Source organism: Cryptomeria japonica, chromosome 10 (assembly GCF_030272615.1).
Source record: "Cryptomeria japonica chromosome 10, Sugi_1.0, whole genome shotgun sequence".
Classification (NCBI taxonomy): domain Eukaryota; kingdom Viridiplantae; phylum Streptophyta; class Pinopsida; order Cupressales; family Cupressaceae; genus Cryptomeria; species Cryptomeria japonica.
In genome coordinates this window covers 10,802,873-10,822,654 of record NC_081414.1, presented here as the reverse complement: position 1 = coordinate 10,822,654, position 19,782 = coordinate 10,802,873, and the positions used below count along the sequence as shown (strand labels likewise).

Genomic DNA, 19,782 nt, shown 5'->3' with positions numbered 1-19,782 from the left:
ATATGAGTAACAAAACTAACGATCCTTTGTTATTGCAAAGCTTGCAAATGCAGTGGCACCATTGGAGTTGCTTATAGAGACATTACTTGAGTTTTGTACTCTTAGAAATGTAAGTGGATTCATTAACAGCAAGTGTTCTATGATTCACGATTTCTAATTTCTTGAATTCCTTCATCCATGTAAAATAATTAATCTCTGGCTTATTGGGAAGCAAAATAAATCTGGATTATATTTGCTTCTAACTCTTGTCAAACATGGTCCATACTAATCCTTTGCTTTCTGAAAAGTTGTATTTTATTTGCTTGTTCCTACTTTCGTAATTGATCTATACTTAACTTTCTACTTGCTTGAAATTAGTAAAACATCACAAACAATTCCTATTATAGTTTGATTTCAAATGCCAGCAAACTGAATGTACAGTATGGAAATATTAGTGTGCATTATTTCTGGAAATGAAAACTTGAACCAAGCAAGAGAAATCAAATCGGAATGAAACATGTAAACCAAGGAATTTTAATCTGAAAAGCCAATGTGGGGAAATGCAACTGGAAGTGCAATTGATTACGTTCCCTCCTTCCTTCAACTTCAGCAATTACAAAGAACAAAGTACAGAGTGTGCTCACAGCAGTAAACTAATACACTTCTTTCAACTCTCTGTCACTGCACTTTCTGCAACTTGCAATCAATTGATTCACTTGCTACTCAATTTCTCTGCTCCTTTGCTTATAATTAATGATGCCTTCTCCTTTTAACTGATGATAGAATTGCCCTTGCATACACCAAAGCTCTGCCAATTCTTGGGAATTGGAATTGCTGCTATTGGACATCCTGTCAGATTGGGGAAAAATCACCATTGCCACAAATGCAGCCAGTTTGTTCAGAAATGAATTTGATACTGTCACAAACATCTCTAGAAGTTGTGCAGAACCACTACTGACTTGAGTGGAATCTCCACTGGCACAAAGAGAACTGCCAATTTGGAGGGTCAAAACCACATAATTTCACCTTTATGTTGCATTTAATGGTTTTCTTAGTTGTTTGCCAAGGGAAAATATTTTGCTGATCTTTATGGATCAATTATGCAGTAATGCCTGACAAGGTATTACCTTTGGGGTAACTCTATTTGTAGAAAATAACTTATGTTGACATTATGTAGTCTTTTCCCTGCCTAGAATTTCTATTGTTTATGAATATGTTGTCTTCCTATGGTTTGGAGGAATGGCTTAGAATTGTAACAATGCAAAAAAAGCTTGATCTCAATCGATGGTCATTGATGGAGTTGCTATCATCTGGAGCCACTTATCACATCTTTGACTAGCTCCTAAAGTTGCTGCATTTCTGCCTGTTTATTTGATGCACTGATTGATTGACTGAAAGATCAATATTCAATCTTTGACTTGAATTTTCTCATTCTTGAGCCTTGCCAATTGCAGTGCTTAAACTTTGAGCCAAATAGCATTCTTGGAATAGTATTGAGATTGTTAGGCCGTAATTAGGAATAAAACTCTTAAGTTATAGTTTATGTTATTTTGATATGTGTGGAGTCGGCCATGTGGGTTCCCGTGTCAGTTACGATAGTTGGTAGTTGAGCCAACCATTAGGTAGTATATATTGCCATGTAAGGGAACCCCGGCAATAATGTTGATGTACTAGCTTTTGGAATGCAATAAAGGAAATATCTTTCTGCCATATTGTGGTGATTGTTAAATTACGTTCTGACTATAATTGAAGTAATTGGTTATATGTTCTACATGCATTTCTTGTTTATCTCGTGAACTTGAACAATTCACCATAGGGAGCAAACATTTTGGTGTCGTTGCCGATTCGAATTCTGGAGATCAATATGGCGGCAAGTAGTAGGCACTAATGGGTCGACCATTCGATCAGCAATTGATCGTTACTGACAGTGATACACACAAAGAATTGTCTGAGGTGGAAGCGCGAGAGAATCAATTGACATAGGACTTGGTAGACCTGTGGGATGTTTCTGTCACGCAGTACGTGCAGAGGGAGGCTCGGGAGAGAGCTGTTCCTGAAGGAACGATACGTGGTGAACTCACGGTCAACACACCAGTCTTTGATCTTCTTGGGAGCCTTCCGAGGCTATTGGCACAAAATTTAATTGAACTTCAAGACCGACAGGAAGAAACCAACCGTGAATGTCGTTGGCAGCAAATCCTACAACAGTACGAAGAATGGAGCCGTAGGGAAGAGGAAGAGAGGGATACGGGAAGACGTCGTAACCCCGACAATTAATGCCCCTATGTCCCAATAAAGACCGACGGCGTACTGGTACCAACGGAGAGGTAGGCGAGGGGTCGGTACGAAGATCCCTACGTATCAGAGAACAAAACGAACGGAGACGTCGGTTGAGGGAGATTGCCGAAGGTCTAGAGAGTCCGGAAAGGCAGAACAAGAGTTGGAGCCGTAGTTGGGAGAGGCAAAAACCACATATGTGGAACCATTTGGTAGAGGTTGCAAGCAACCTACTACTGCCGGACATAGCGGAGGAAGATCTCGCCGACCAGACCGCTCACTCGACGTCGAGTGAAGAAATCGGAACTCCGTCTGAGAGCAATCCGTCGGAGCAATCCGACCGTGACGAAAAGGTCGCATGGGACCTGCAGGGTGAGGTCGCCGAACTCTTTGAAAGTAATTTGTATAGAATTGAGAGTTTGTCCCTCGCGGAACAGTCAAAAATAGGAGGGCCAGAGCCAAAAACCCCAGGAAGGAGGGATTATAGGAGTGAGGGTGACCAAGGTGTGGAGGATAGAGGGGGACGCAGAGAAAGCTCGCTTATGGAGCCGAACAGTCCAATCTGGTCGAACGCATATGGTACCTTCCTGGCAGCACAAAGTACCTTCCAGGTAAAACAATGGCACACAACCATAACACTCCAAAGAGACAAAAACTTCCAAGATTCGTGGGCGACAAGTCAGAGGACCCTGTACGACATTGCAAAACATGTGTAACGATATGGGAAGTGAACGACCAAGATGACCAAGATTATTGGTTGAAAGTGTTCCCTGCCACTCTCTGGGGGATCGCGATTGACTGGTATGCGTATCTTGATGCCCGACACAAAACAAGTTGGAATGCTTTGAAGAGGGGCTTCCAGGAGGAATTCAAGCTCTTGAGTGATGATAATGAGATCGTGGCCTAGATCTATACTACTAAGCAAGGGAAAAGTGAAAGTGTCCGGGCCTATAACTGTAGGCTGAAGGAGTTGCTAAACAAGATGGAGAATCAACCGACTGATGGGTTGAAAAAGAGATGGTTTGTGGAGGGACTCGTATCGTCCTTCAGAAGAAAGATGAAGGTGGTCCCTCCACCATCGTACGAGGAAGCCTACAACAGAGCAATGGACATCGAAAGTGAAAACAAAACATCCAAAGGGAAGAGGAGGGCAAGCGACGATGACGGTACGGATGAAAACAATGATGGTGAATCCAAGGCCGTATAGGTTCTCCGAAGGGATATGATGCGGATGATGAGAGAGTTGAAGGCCGACAAGGAGAATGGAAAAGAGGGTAAAAAAATATGGTGTATCGACTGCAAGGCAGAAGGTCACACTAAGGGAACATGCCCACGAAAATCCTTTTGCGACATCTGTCAAGTGCTGGGGCATTTCATCAGGCATTGCCCGTACAATCTAAAAACACGGAGCACACAAGTGCTCCTCACCCAACCACGAGAAACCATGAGGACACTGATTGCCCGAAACAAAAGGGGTGAATATGCTGGATGTGAAGGAACCGGAGGTGGTACTGGCAATCACAAGATTGCAAAGCAAGAAGGCTGTGTATCTCGATCTCCGTACGGAGAAAGAGAGACTCTGAGAAACAAAAGTAGACATTGAATGGGCGATGGCGGAGGAAAGAAGAGCCTCGCACAATGCTGCCAGCATCCCACTTCGGTCAGGGCCCGAAAAGACTATAATCAAGCAGATGTTGCAAACCGCCATACCCATACGGGTATTCAATCTTCTGCAAACAATGTCACAATTGAGGATGGCTCTCACAAATACAGTCGGTGACAACACTGTCGACCAAGAACACCGTCCGGTGGTAGCAAAATCCGCCAGGACGGACCCCATGACAGAACCAAAACTTCCTGGCACGATTGCCATAGACCCCATGTTTCTCATTGTATCGGTTGGAAGCCGACCGTGGTGGAAATGGAAATAATGCGACAAAAATTGACAAACATGATTGTGGACATGGAGGGGTCTCAACAAATCAACACTCTGGCCACCAACCTTCCACCTTGTCGGTGCGGACCAACACGAGATCAAACCTCTTGGAGCCCTCATGGCACAAAAGGTGGTTGTGGGCACACAACATTTCTTCGTTGATTTTGTGGTCATTCCTTTGGAGAGGAAGGCCTATGATGCCCTCCTCGAGAGGGGATGGCTGATTATGGCGAAGGCAAACCATAATTGGAAGAGGAATACACTCTCCATCGAGAGTGAAGGCCGGAAGTACGTAATTGACCTACAGAACCACGCTGTAAGCGAGGAATTGGCATGATCTGATTTCGACTCGAATGACTCACACAATTGGGAATGTGGTTCCCAACAAGGCAAGGGGATGATGGAACCCAATGACGAAGGCGTATTGGAATTGGAAGGATGCTCCGAGGATGAAACTAGTTCTCTGGCCGGAGTTTTCCACTGGCAGATGGAAGAGTACAAAGTGTTCCATCCGGAGTGCCACATGCTGTAGATATGTGAGATCGAAGATTCAAGTGATGGTTCGGAGGAAGCATTCCCTCTGGAGTGTAGGGAGTACCGTGAGGGTGTGGCACGGGTGGATGAAACACCCACCCATCTGTTTGAATGGTATAAGGCTATCAAGTACGAGGAATCAAACGTGAGGAGGGTCAACCTGGGCAAAGATGACGATCCGAAGGTGATACTTGTAGGGGATGATTGGAACCCCGTACTCAAAGAAGTAGCCTTCAGAATATTCCTGGAGTACAACGACGTCTTCGCCTGGACGTACAAGGATTTGAAGGGGATGCTTTTGGAGTTGTGCGTACACCGTATACCCCTCGTACCTAGAGCCCAACCCATACGGAGGAGACCATACATAATGAATAAGAACTATGCAACAAAGGTGAATGAAGAGATTGAAAAGATGCTGGAGGCCGGAATTATATTCAAGGTAGAAACCAGTGACTGGGTATCGCCAATTGTCATCTCTCTAAAGAAGTAAATTAGATCAGGATATGTGTGGACTTTCGATGCCTGAATGCTGTGACTATCAAGGACTCGTTCCCAGTTCCGTTCACTGATAGCATTTTGGAGGAGGTAGTGGGCCACGAGATTTACTTGTTCCTGGACGGATTTTCTAGATATAACTAGATCAACATCGGGGAAGAAGATAAGCTGAAAACAACATTCATAGTGGAGGATGGAGTATATGCATACAATCGGATGCCCTTCGGCTTGTGTAATGCTCTGACAACCTTCCAGCAGATCATATTGCACATTTTTGATGGGATGTCGGTTCGAAGTTTCCAGGCATTTCTCGATGACTGGTCTATCTACAATAAGCAGGAAACCCATTTGAATGCGCTTGGGGAGTGCATGGAAAGATGTCGACGGGCCCAACTGGCCCTAAACCCCAAGAAGTGCCGATTCATGGTACCACAAGGGAAGCTGTTGGGGCACATTGTGTGCAAGGAAGGGTTGAAGATGGACCCCGACAAGGTAGGGGTGATTGTAAACATGGAAAGTCCAGTGGATGTCATGTGGGTGAAATCCTTTCTCGGACATGTCGGCTACTATAGGAGGTTTATCAGGAGCTTTGCGCAAGTATCCTGTCCATTGGACAAGTTGACAAGCAAGGGAGAACCGTTCAAGTGGGGGACGGAGCAGGAAGAAGCTTTCAAGGAGTTAAAGTCGCGACTGGTGAGTGCACCAATCCTCGCGTACCCCGACTGGGACAAGGAGTTCCATGTTCACATGGACGTCTCCAATTATGCCATTAGTGCCACTCTGGCACAGGTGGGCGTATAGGGATTGGATCACCCCATTTTTTTCGCCAGTCGATTGCTTTCCAAGGCTGAACGAAACTACAACAGGATGGAAAGGGAGGCACTAGGAATGGTGTACTCCGTACAAAAGTTCCACTATTACCTCCTTGCGACACCATACACTTTTTACGTGGACCATCAAGCTGTAATGTATTTGGTAAATAAGCCAATAATCTAGGGACGGGTAAGCCGATCATTGTTATTACTTTAGGAGTTCACCTTCACCATCTTAGTACAACCAGGGAAGAGTCATGTCATTGTAGACCAATTATTAAGGATCGAATCCGGAGAACCCGCGGAAGGAGTAAATGAGGACTTTCTAGACGCTCAATTTTTTCAAATCGCCGTACTACCTCCCTTGTACGAGAGCATTGGCGAGTACCTGTCAACCTCGACATTTCCTCGAGACATGCCATCGGGGGAACAATGTAAGCTGGCACTGAAAAGTAAAACCTTCCAACTGATCAATGGCCTACTATACAAGATGGGACCAGACCAGATCTTGCGAAGATGTGTGATGCGGGAAGAAATTTCGAGTGTACTAAAGGAAGCTCATGACGGATTGGCAGGAGGCCACATGGGACCTGATGCTACCGCACGAAAGGTACTGTTTGCAGGATTGTGGTGGCCAACCTTGCACAATGATGCGTGCGAATGGGTGGTTGGATGTGACACATGCCAACATGCGGGAAACCTCTTAAACGGGACTTCATGCCCCTATTTCCCTCTGTTGACGTGTTTTTTGTACACCATCATACACAGAATAAAATACCTAAGGGCATCTTATCCTCTCTTGAAAAAAGTCTCTAACTGCTGAAGATTCGCATGAAGGATCAGTTAGGATGACTCCAAGGTTCCTTAATGTAGGGTCTCTACGTGTGGATAAGCTCTTCGTGGTACGATGTGATTTGCTGGAATCACAAGGGGACTTACATTGAACTTCCGATCTGCTTTTCTGGACATAGGCTCTTACTAACTTAGATTTGGAAAAAAAGGAAAAAGGATAAGGGCGAAGAGAGGATCTAATCCTAACACTAAGAATGTAGGAGCAATGATTTGATTTTTGATGAAACTCCAACTAGGTCTTGTTTTGACATCAATGGAACATCTACACAAGGCTAGTGCGATCTTCTAGGGAAGCTTTATGATGTTCAAATCATCACCGCAGGCATAGATACCATCCAAGTTGATGCATATCAATGAAGAGGCGACAAATTGAAATTGAGCTTAAGCTGAACGATTCCAGTCGACTACACAAGGCAAGTTTGCAATCAACAAACTGCTAGTAGTATGGATGTACGAATTCCACCATCAATCAATCACATTCCCTCCATTCATTTAATCATCTACCATCTAAGATTGAAGACTCAACAAGAAACCATGCAAATTGCAAGAAAAACGACATATTTCACCATTACTTCAATGAAAATGGAGTTTGTTTACAATCAATGGCAACAATTTCTTGCCTTGTCCTCCTATTCTACTCTCTAACTACTAACTACTTTCAACTATTTCTAACTATCTCTCTCTAATTCTCCTTTACAAATGAAATGTTTGGGCTTATATAGTGCCCACAATACAATTTGATGGCTTAGATCAATTCAAGATCAATGGCCAAGATTTTACAATGAAAACCCTAATTAGGGTTTGTTACAACCATTACATAACATTTAATGTTTGACCAATGATAAAATTGTATTGCTTGGACACATGTCCCTTTTAGAAAAATTGACCAATGGATAGCCAGGGTAGGTACATCAGAGTTTGTGCCACCTTCCATGAGTTAAGTACATTGAATCTGGACATGCTGAGATGGACTTCACTGATTGGAGAAATGATGACTAGGACGCCACCTCATTTGACACTTGGAACTTGGTAGATATTCAACTTGATGTTGTTGAGAAGCTTGCTTTAATTAATTCATCTGGAACTATTTTGCTTCTTCAACGAGCCCTTGTTCTAACTCCTTGCGTCCTTGATGTGCAGGATGATGTACCTCGCCTTGGAACGCTGGATTGAAAGAGGTCGCCCATGTCCTGGCTAAGACCGTCCCGACGAAGACCGTCCTAGCGAAGACCGTCCTGGATCCGGCTTGATTTTCCTTGAAGAGACCTCCATTTGATGCCTACACAACATTTCAAAATTAGTAACATGATTTTGCAATACATAACATAAATTAGAGAGCAAATTTTAGGAAACTTAATGATAAGTCCTTTATTAATCATTTCCTAAAAACGACTCTTGAGCTAGGAATTCAAAATTCCAAAATTCAAAATTAAGGAAATGACGATGAACAATCAAAATCAAAACAATAAATCCATATCGCCATACCTCACTAGAGAGCTAACTCTAGAATGCAAAATGAGGAATTTGCCTAGGCAAAAATCAAAATTTGAAGCCTTTGACTTGATCTTGAAGGATAATGAACGTCCTCTTTATTAATTCGCCACCCTTGGAATCTTTGATGTGTTCTTCAATGTCCTTGGCAAGTTCGCCTAACTTGAAACTTCAAGTTCGCCTCTCCTTTGGATAGTAGTTTCGCACCACCTTTGATTGAATTCGCTCCTCTTCTTGAATGATAATTTCGCCCTTCCTTTGTATGAAATTCGCTCCTCTTTTGCCTTCTCCAAGTTGCATATGAGAGATGATAAATGATGATGTGAAAATGAAATAAACACCTTCCTTTATAGGCGCTCACCTTCATATTGACCTTAGGCCGACTTTTTGCAAAATATAGCAATTAAAACGATTTTTAAATAAATAATAAAGGCCGACCTCTAAAATACCAAGCGCTCCCTTTTGATTTTTATTAAATTAATAATTAATTATTAAATGCCTTTATTTTTAATTAATAAATTTCGATTTTTTACAAAGGCAAAAATAATTAATAAATACATACCATGCGCTATTTAAATGCTTTTAATTAAATATCGATTTTTTCTAGCATTTAAATAAATTCAAAAAATGTGTTTGAGCGCCAAATTTTGAAGATGAAGGATACGTACCTCATCGCCCTGGTCCTTGACTGAGGGACAGGAGCGATCCATTACCTTGGTCATGATCCTTGCATATTTTACGTCCAAGGTCTTCATTTCTACGTTGAATTTGCCATTTTCCTTGGGATCTTCGAACTTGATTGACTTATCCTTGCGATTGAATGTCCTTTTGATTCCCTTGGACACTTGGAACGTGATCAATTTTCAAAATTTAGAGCCTTTATGCAAATTTCGCTCTGGTCCCTCCCTGAGGGACAGGAGCGAACTGGGAATCTTGGTGTAAATTCTTCAATGTTAGCAACCTTTGATACTTTGCGCTTGATTAGGACGCCTTAAAATGTCTTCACCACCTTGGATTCGAACTTGGAGTGTCTTGAACTTAAAGGAACAACATCATACTTATCATATCGCCCTGGTCCCTTGGAGAGGGACAGGAGCGATTTTGCTCTTGTGGGCCTCATTTCACTTCATCACCTTCGAAAATTATATTCGACGGATTCGCAATGCCTCCTTTCATTCATTCATGCCTTGAGATCGGTTGAAATTTGGCGAGAAAATCATCTACAACAAAAATCGCTCTGGTCCCTTCCTGAGGGACAGGAGCGAACTTAAGCATTTTGGTCCTTTGTTGACGTTTGATAATCTTCAATTTGTCTTCAACGGGTTCGATTGACCTCCTTTCTTGCCTTCGAACATAAAATTTGCTTGATCTTTGCCCAGATCGTACCTTATGAAGAATTTCGCTCTGGTCCTTCAGTGAGGGACAGGAGCGAATTTGACCCTCTAGGCAAAAACTTCATCATTTCATTGTTTTTGATCAAGTCTGGATGCTCTATCATGCTCATTTCGTCCTTCACCATGCCTATGATGTCTCGATTCGTCCAAACAAGGTCAGGAATGGCTCAACTAAGCATTTTCGCTCTGGTCCCTTGGTGAGGGACACGAGCGATTCGCCTTGGTCCCTTGGAGAGGGACAGGTGCGCTTTTCGCTCTGGACCCTTGGAGAAGGACACGAGCGAAATTTGACTTTTCGCACTCTTTATCAGGATAATTTTAATGGAATATAACATTTAAGTATAAGTGACATTTCCTTCTATGTTTGACATTTCCTTAAGTGACATTTCCTTCTATGTTTCTTCTTTCTTATACTTTAAGTTATATTCCATATATACTTTCAGGATATTTGAGAGTGGTTTCAGACCTCCAGGAGTTATATTGCAAAATCTAGTTTTTGGAGGTTTGTCAGTTTCCAGACTTAGTCAAATTCAGGATCAGGACATTCCAGACTTAGCCAAATTTCAGGATCAGGACCTTACTCAAGCCGGACTTGTTATCCTGTTGATCTCCCCGACAGCGCTTCAAGTTATATTCATTTGATAAAATGCACCTCTTTGGACCTTTTCACATCGTCAAGACGTTAAAATCTTGCAAGGACAAAGCAAAATTGGATTTGTAGCTCCGGTCCTTCACTGAGGCACAGGAGCGATTTTGCTCCTGGAGGCATTTCTGTGCTTATGAAAATCTTCAATTTATATTCAATGGAAAGATCTCGCCTTTCTCCATCACTTCCAATTCGTAATTCATCTTGACCCTGCAGGAATAGTAAAATATTTGAAAACGAGCTCCCGTCCTTCACTGAGGGACAGGAGCGATTTTGCTCCTACAGGCCAAAATAGCATGATTTTACACATTTTAACACTTCACAAGGCGAAAACAAATCATTAGAGATGCCTAGGATCAAAAATCAAAAATGTCAAAATTTGGTCAAAAATATTCAATTGGACAAAAATTCACATTTCATCTTCAACACTTAGACAAATTTAAGCTCTGCATTCAAAATTCCAATTGAAAATTAGACCATTCTGGCGAATTCATTGCATTCAAAATTTGCATTCTAGAAAAGGAAATTCAAAAAGCTCCCAAAACCGACTGGATCCAAACCAAAACCCTAAAAAGCAAAGCGAAAACGAGCAAAACGAGCAAAAAACATGGGTCCCCATTTGCAATGGGGCGATGTGTGAAAACGTCACAACACCCTCTCAGCTGCATGAACTGTTCGAAAGATGGGGATTGGACTTTGTGGGAACCCTGAAAGTGAGCAACATGCATAGATGTTGGTACATAGTGGTTGCCACAGAATACTTGACGAAGTGGGCGAAAGCCAGAGCTCTTCCGGATAACACTACCATTAGTACGACGAGGTTCCTGTACGAACAGATCATGACCAGATTCGGGATCCCTATCTAGATCACAAGTGATCAGGGAGTTCACTTTGTTAACCAGGTCATTTGGATGATGACGATCGAATTTAAAATCTTCCACAATTTATCCAATCCATAGAATCCGCGGGCAAATGGTCAAGCGGAAGCCACAAACAAGATACTCGTCTCCATTATTTCTAAGTCATGTGGAGTAGAATAGGAGGACTTGGAGGAGCGTCTCTTCGTAGTACTCTAGGCGTACCGTACAACATACAAGGTGACAATGGGTCACACCCCGTTCCAACTTATGTACGACTACAAAGCGGTGGTGCCGACGGAGTACATTGTACCAAGCCTACGAATTGCTGTTGACAATCGATTGGGAGACGAGGAGAGTCTGAATGCCTGTCTTATGAACCTCTAGACAAACGTCGGATGATGGCACAGTGAGTGACGGAAGTGGCCCAACGCCGATGGAAGTACTTGCACGACAAACATCTCTGGTTGACGAACTTCCGTCCTGGTCAGTTGTATCTGAAGTATAACGACCGCAACGAACTTCGACCCAGTAAGTTCAAAGTTCGTTGGTTGGGGCCCTATAAAATCAAAGAATTGGGGAAGAATGGAGTAGTACAATGATAACCCAATACGGGACCTTGTAAATGGCTCAAAGTTGAAATTGTATCAGGAACGTGATAAACCAGTCATATCAATCAACATGCTGGGGTACGCAATGAAGGGAGATTGGACTGTGTTGTGACGTTTTCACACATCGCCCCATTGCAAATGGGGACCCCCTAATTTTTAGGCCCTCCCAGTCTTTTGGATTGCCTTTTTGGGGTCTTTTCGTAACAGTCTCGTCAGTTTCTTCGCTTTGCAGGTGTTCGAGGGTCATTTGGATTTACTCCGCTTTTCGTTTGAGCGAGTTTGGTGAGGTCTAGGGCCTGTTTTGTCCTTTTTTAGGGTTTCTTCCTTTTGTCCTAGATTTTACGAGTTTCTGTTAGGGTTTTGAAAAAACTGAACATACGACTGGAATCAGAACCCTTCAAGGAACCTCCCAGTAAAATTTGAGCCAAAATGGAGCAACTTTCTATTTTTAGAAAGTTCCTATTTTTTAGGGATTTTACTGAGTTCCGGAATGTCGTCATTTTGCCAGAAATCAAACTTACTATTTTGAGTAAGTTTCTATTTATAGTAAGTCATTTCTTTATCCTGTCTAGGGGTCTAACGCTGACACTTTGTAGGTTTCTATTTTTGGAAAGTTTGTTCTGACAGGACCATTCAGGCATGGTGACAAAGATCAACCATTTGCAACTATTTCTAATTCCGGAAAGTCAGAAAGCATACAGAGAAAGCCAGATGATGGTTGAGTGCTAGAAGCCCACTCCTAGAATGGAAAGCTCGGGAAAATTCTCTAAGTCTGGAAAAATTATCAAAAATTCTTACATGGCGCCAAAATCAAGGAGGCATGGAGGATTCACAAATTTCATTGAATCCTCCGCCAATGCAAAATTCCGCCCAAGATGAAGGACAAGCGCCAAAATCAAGGAGGCATGGAGGATTCACAAATTTCATTGAATCCTCCACCAATGCAAAATTCTGCCCAAGATGAAGGACATGTGCCAAAATCAAGGAGGCATGGAGGATTCACAAATTCATTGAATCCACCACCAATGCAAAATTCCGCACTACTCTCCAGCTGGGCGCCAAAATCAAGGAGCCATGGAGGATTCACAAATTTCATTGAATCCTCCACCAATGCAAAATAGCGCCCTAGACTAATGGAAAGTGCTAAATTGAGGGGTGCTTGGAGGCATGGAAAATGATCAAATTCCAAGACATGGTGAATTCCATGCTTAAGCTTGAAGACTGAAAATTTGTCTAAGGCATGAAAGTCAAAGGGCCAAGGAGGAATGAAAAGCAAAAAAATCCCCTTGAGAATTTTTTTGAAATTTCCACTTTTAGACACCAAATCTTGTTCGAATTTCAAAACTTTTGTAGATTTGGAATCGAGAGAGAATTCTCTCTCTCTTGGATCCGGATCCTAAATTTTAGGAAAATTCCTAAAAAATAGGAAATGTGGCAAAGTGGTCAAAAAGCTCCTTGCGGATGTGAGGAATTCAAAGAGCACAAAAAATTGCTTCCTCGAGAAAGAATTGCGCCCAAGAAGAAGAAATTCCAGGGAAGTGAAAAAACTTGACTAAGTGATGAAAATTCCTTCCTTTGAGACAAAATTCTAGGAAAGGTGAAAAATTGACTAAGTGTTTGAAATTTCTTCCTTCAGGACATAGTTTTTGGAAATCATGAAAATTGGCTAAGGCATGAAGAATAATTTCTTTCCAAAGGAGAATTCCTTCACAACATGAATTCCACGCCGAGATGAATTGAAGGTGGAAAAAACAATTTCTAAGGCAAGGAAGAAATCAAGGATGAATTGAACAAGAAATTTGCCCCGAGGGAAAAAAATTGAAAAATCCATTCTCCGACATCAAGAATCATCCGAATTTGAAAATGATGGTAGACTTGGAGTCCTTAGGGAATTTTCTCTCTCCTGGACCGTGGAACCCTAATTTGTGGAAAATTCCCCAAAAAATAGGAGATGGTGGAAAATCATTAAAAAATCTCGTCCAGAGCAAGGAAAGTTCGAGAAACTTCAAGAAAATTCTTCATGGATCAAATTCTTCTCTCCTGAAGTTTTCTCTCTCCAAGGTTTTCTCGCCAAGTGGCAGCCGAGTCAACGCACGCTGAATTAATGAAGCATCTCTTTGCATGCAGCCGTCACATTTATGGCATTATGGCAGATTTCTTCTGCATGCAACCGTCACGTTCAGGAGATGATGGTTCATTTAGGGAATCATGGGCAATTTTTGCATGAGGGTACATTCATTGCACAGTGCGCACTTTTTAAATGTAATGGTTAGCTAATGCTTTATGGGTGCCATTTTCGGCAGAATTGTAATTAATTGTATATGGGCTTTATGGGGTATTTATTGTTGATTCCCACCTTGTTGCATCTTGAGTGGAGAATCTTTTGGGCAAACCCTAATTAGGGTTTTGCATGTAGCTAGGGCTTGAAGCCTATATAAAGGGGCGACCCCCCTCATTTGTAACAGGAGGGAGACTTGTATGAAATTGTTGCAATAAGTTTTGAGATAATAACAATGAAACATTGTTCTCTGATGGTGTCCACTTAAATTATTTTTTCAAAGCTTGCATGGTTTCACCTTCCTCACTTAGAGTAGAAGTAGTATAGTGCTTTGATTTCAATGGAGAATGTAATGGTGTTTGATGAATTTCCATGGTTCATACTTTTTGCATCTTGCTGATTGTAAGTTGCAGTGTAAAGTTAGCCTGAACCCCCTAAATTTGTGCTAAGTTCGATTGTGGATGGTCGTTTGGATTGCGCCATTTTTTGGTATTCAAATGTACTTTCTCGATTTGAAAATCCTCTAGCATCCCTAGAAGATTGCATCGGTTCTTGCGGAGTTGTGGTTGATCTTGGCGAAGTAGAGCTTGGTTTATTTGGAATTTGTCCACTGAAGCATTAACTGTTGATATCACTGCCCTTAGGAGTAGATTTAGATCCTTCTAAACCCTTTTCCCCTTCACTTTCAGTTCATTTTAGTCTATTCAAAGCAGCAACATCACAGAATTGCCATATCCGATGATGGAGTTCCAGCCACAACAAAGAAGTGAAAGAATGATGCAAACGTAAGGCCCCTTGGATTACCAGCAAACACATCAGCCAACTGAGTCACGTCCATAGCATAAAGGAACCTTGGAGTTGATTGTCTGATCTTCCTACAATCTTAGCATGCAATCGTACTTTGATCAAGAGAGAGTGAAGTGACCGTTAGGCAACTTTATTCTATGTTAGATGCTGTCATAAAAAACACGTCAACAGATTGTTGGCATTGTATTGTCATTGATGTCAACCAGTATGGGATGACTACCTGTAGAAGAAGATGTTTGTACAACACTATCATGGAGGAGTACAGGTTGAGATATCTTTGATATCACCTTGTGTTGCAGGTCACCGATAAGGAAAGGATGTCAACTGGTAAGTGATGTGTTGACATGGAGAAGACAAATCAACCAAGTGAGTGGTTGTGAACCGACAAGATTATGTCCAGTGTACATGCAGGATGGGCAAAGTGCTTGAGCTGTTTTTTGTTATGAAGAGGCAAAATGTTACCTAAATCACATCAACACTGGAGGAGAAGGATGAACGGTTCACTGGTATGTTGTGTGGTTGCAGAACAATTGGACTCCCACCGGATAAAGATGCAGTCATCATGAGAAGCAAATAACTGACAGTGTTTGAAGGCTCACACCGGATCTACCGGTGAATCAAAGGAATGCCTCGAGTGCATGAAATCAGGGATATGCACTGGATTGTCTGAGAAGGCATGTGGAGATGCCGATACAAATGAAGAGTGATGAGTTTGTCACTTTGACAAACCGACTGAGATATGATCAGAGCTGATCAGGGAGAAGGCAAGGCTGAGCAGATGCAATCAGAGGGAAATGGCCGGACTGTAGATGAAGTCTGCTGAGGGTTGATGACATGGTGTCATCAAGAGTGTTTACCGGTATGCAACGTCACCGGTAATATGGACGAGGTGCAGATGAAGAAGACTCCCCATCTGATGAAGATGTGCATAAGGCATGTTAGCAATAGTGCTGACAGATTGCATAGTCCATCGGAAGAGAAGCAGAGTGCAAGGTTGATGACAAACCGGTTTGAGGGTTTGACCGACAGGGTTAGTTTACTGGTAGATAAACTCGGTAATGGAGTTGGTCGGTGATTCAATCCATACCGACACAGAAAACCTAGCAGAGGTGGATGTCGACGTGGATGCCACGAAGAGATGAGGTGGCAAGCATGCAGAGGTCGGTGGAGTGCCATGTAGAGAGAGGTGTTTCTATTGTTGTGCATTCAATATGGATCCTGTGATTTGTGGATTAGATCAGAAGAGTGTGGCTCTAGGAAGAGTGAGTGACAGAGACAAATCATTGAGTTGGTGGTGCCTGGATCAAAGCAAGAAAATGAGATTGTGAGAAGACCTCGAGAAGGAAACATCAGAAGCATTAATGGCGTTTTGACAGAGGTAGGTCGAGAGATGAGGTCGTGGTTGCTAAGATTAGAAGACGTGTATTGGAAGGCGTGTTAATGGCGGAGATGTACAATTGGCTGTCTGGGAGATTAGATCGGACAAGATCTAATTGGGTTTGGTTTTCCTCGAGGTTGATGAGGAAACCCTAGCCGCCTGAGATTTGAATTGGCTTTTGGCGGGAAAACCAGGTTATAAATAAGGAAGCCAAACTCATTGAAGGGTGCTGCTGAAGAAAAGAAGAGAGTGCTGTTGCGAAGTGATTGAGTGTTACTTCTGCATGTGAGAGCAAATCAGTCAAGTGCTCAACGAGTTTCTGAGAAGAGACTGAGAGTGAGGGGGAATCAGGTTGAAGTGTTCAACCGATAGCAGTGCAGAATCGGTAGTGTTTATACTGGCAGAGCAGAAGTGAAGGAAGTTGTAGAGAAGGCAGACAGAGGACCGACAGAGTGTAGTACTTGAGCTGAGATATTAGCTCCTTTTATTCCTAGAACTCATAAGTTTTTGTCATGTTTTGATTTATATAATTGGATGGTAATGATGTATTAAAGTTTGACTATATGCATTTCAGAATTTAATTGAGCCCATTAAATCATGTTTTGTCTTTGCTAGTTATTCCTGCAGGCATGTGATTCATTCCTGTTGCCATACAGATTGTCATAGGCGATATCATGTGTGAAATTAATAGATGTTATGATTAATTAAAATAGATATGTGTATGCTTGTATGTTCTCTCTTTTGAATTGCAGGAATAAATGAGATGCTGCGGAGAAGGTTCTCCAGTCACACCAATTGCAGTTTGAGATATTCAAGGAGGCGACTAAAAGTTCAAATCAGCGAAGAGGATAATGAGCGTAAGGAACGACAGGGGAGAAGTAGGCGCACAAGACTCATTTATGTCTGCCTCTAGTGGGACATAAATCTTGTAATACCACCACGCTATGTTTTGGTTGTGGTTTGGTTTAGATCCACGTTTTTAGTGGCTTAACTCCGACTGTTCTCCTTCATGAATGTTCTCCGCCTCTTCTCATCGGTGTGATCCTAATTGTAGGAAGTTATTGTTTTTCTTTAAATAAGTGTCTTTGTCTCTTTTCAGAGGTTAGGAAGAAAAGAGAAGAAAAAGAGCAGAAGATTTAGAAATAAAGTTGTAGAGTGTTTTGAGTTTCTTTTGATTCTGAATAATGTATCGACTTTTGAGAAACAATGAATAAAGATATGTTACTCTGAGCACTTAGAGTTATTTTGGAAGCCTGGAAGCACTCATCCAAGGGGGCCCACTTGGTGAGTGTTCCTGTGCCTTTGTTAAAATTAGTTTTCTTCTTTCACTACAGTAGACTTGCATTGACTGTTCCTGCAGCCATTGGAAACAGATCCATTGACTGTTCCTGCAGGCAAAGCAAACAGAGTAATTCCTGTTTGACAGCTTTGGACTTAGTTAGTATTTCTTGAGTGAACTTTATGTTAATGCAGAGTTTTTCCTGTAGCCATTCAGTTGTTTTCATTCTTACTTTTCCCGCATAGATGTTAGTTGCTGCAGTAATGCAGGGTAGCTATCACAGGAACTTAATGCATATATAGTGTAGACCCATTTCAAGTATTACGTCCTTGGGTTGACAATCAAATGAACACCAGCTATGGAGATAGTAAGTTCACAGAGTGAATGTCCAAACTTCGGGTTGAGACTTTAACTATAGTTATTATTCTTATTGTTGGATTGAACAGTACTGGTGAAGAGCAGAGCAGAAGTGAAGGAAGTTGTAGAGTAGGCAGACATAGAACCGACAGAGTATAGTACCGGTAAAGAGCAGAGCAGTGAGGAGGAGGTGCAGTAGAACAAAACAGAGGAAAGGTGAACCGGTAGAGTTTATCGGCAAGAAAGCAGGAGATGAATGAGCCGGTATAGCTGAGTAGGTGTCTCACCGACAAAAAGAGGTATATGAGATGGTTACAAGATTCACTTGTAACAGTAGTATTACTTTTGTATTTGAAGTTATCTTTGTGAACATTGAGTTGTAGCTCCTTTGGGTTGTAGCCCATAAATAAGTCAGGGGTTGGTGCTCCTTGGGTTGGTGCCCTAAATCAGGGGTTGTAGTTCCTTGGGTTGTAGCCCTAAACATTGTAACAGAGTTTTGATTGTGAGGCTGGATTGGAGCAGTAGACTCCAGCAGCATTGCTCACCGAGGTTTTTCCCATCTTGGGTTTTCCTCGTACATACTGGTGTTATGTGATGTCCCTGTGTGTGAATACATTTGTGTTTAGGGTCCTCACTAACCAGCGAGTCTGCATTCAGCTAGATCTGTTAATTAGTATACTTTCATAGGGATAGCTAAAGGAAAAAGTTTGAGAACCACTGATTCACCCCCCCTCTCAGTGGTGCATTGTGTCTAACATGGACCATTGGAAGAAGTAAGGAAGTAGAGGAAGATCCTGTGGTCGCGGGAGAGCCTTACAGACATGACGAAGATTGGGCTAAGCCACTCACATTCATAGAAGAAAGACTCGTGCCCAAGCAAGTCGAAGGCATCGCCATACCTAGAATTCACAAGCACCTTACAAATGCCTATTTTGGTGATCCGGTCGTATGGATAAGGATCACGGGGCCTTGGAGGAAGAGAGCTCCATACGAAGGATTTCGTGAAGGCTATATTGCGTATGACATTGATGTAGAAGCAGAGGCTAAAAGGAAGGCAGAACTTGCCGAGAAGGGAGAGGAACTAGTCGACTTGGAAGAAGAGGTAGATTTGGAGGAGTATGGTGCAACCTTGGGACCGTGTTTGAAGATGGTGCTGAAGGCCGAAGATTTATTTGTGATAGCATCACGACCCGACAAACAGGAAGATGACCTTAACTAACTTTACTAGGTAATCCCTAACCCCGTGGGCCCACCGCAGGTGGATGGCGAGAAAGTGACATGGTACCAATAGTATGGAGGTCGATACGTAGATAGAAGTTGTAAGGGAGTAGGACCGACACCATTGCTGGACAAAATATGGGACTTGGAGTATGTGGGCACGTGTTGCCTTGAGGAGTGTTACGAGAGACTACCGCATGTATGTGCATGGCTGCACGACTCGGAGATCAGAGTTAGACCTCAAGGAGATCCCACTGGGGTAAAAAGGAAGATGCAGAACCCGGGAGATGCATATGATGCTGAAGTTCAACCAGGCAAAAGGTCGAAGGGAGAAGAAGTTAGTAATAAGGTTAAACCGGGTAAAAGAGTGAAACACGCCGAACAAAAAGCCAAGTTGCGTAAGCAAAGAAAAACGGTAAGAGCAGAAAAGGAAGAGGCGACACAACCTAAGGTAAAAAGCACTAAAACAAGTATCCGGGGGAAGCAAGTTGGCGGGTACCATAGTAAATTAAATGTACGAAGACTGAAAATTAAATACTCTTTCCAAGTTAAAAAATTAAAAGAGTATTTTAAAAGGAAGG

At 42.3% G+C, this 19,782-nt stretch overlaps 1 protein-coding gene across 9 annotated transcripts in view; it reads left to right on the top strand.

Annotated features, from left to right (window-relative positions):
- LOC131069374 (uncharacterized) overlaps positions 1–19,782 on the top strand; it is a 163,825-nt gene that overhangs the window by 79,282 nt on the left and 64,761 nt on the right. For 8 of the 9 annotated variants that reach the window (XM_058004753.2, XM_058004751.2, XM_058004752.2 and 5 more), the window contains one exon: positions 41–109. The exons of the other annotated variant lie outside the window; for it this stretch is intronic. In XM_058004753.2, coding sequence (XP_057860736.2) covers positions 41–109 — 69 coding nt within the window. The remainder of the gene's footprint in view (positions 1–40; positions 110–19,782) is intronic. 9 annotated transcript variants of the gene reach the window in all.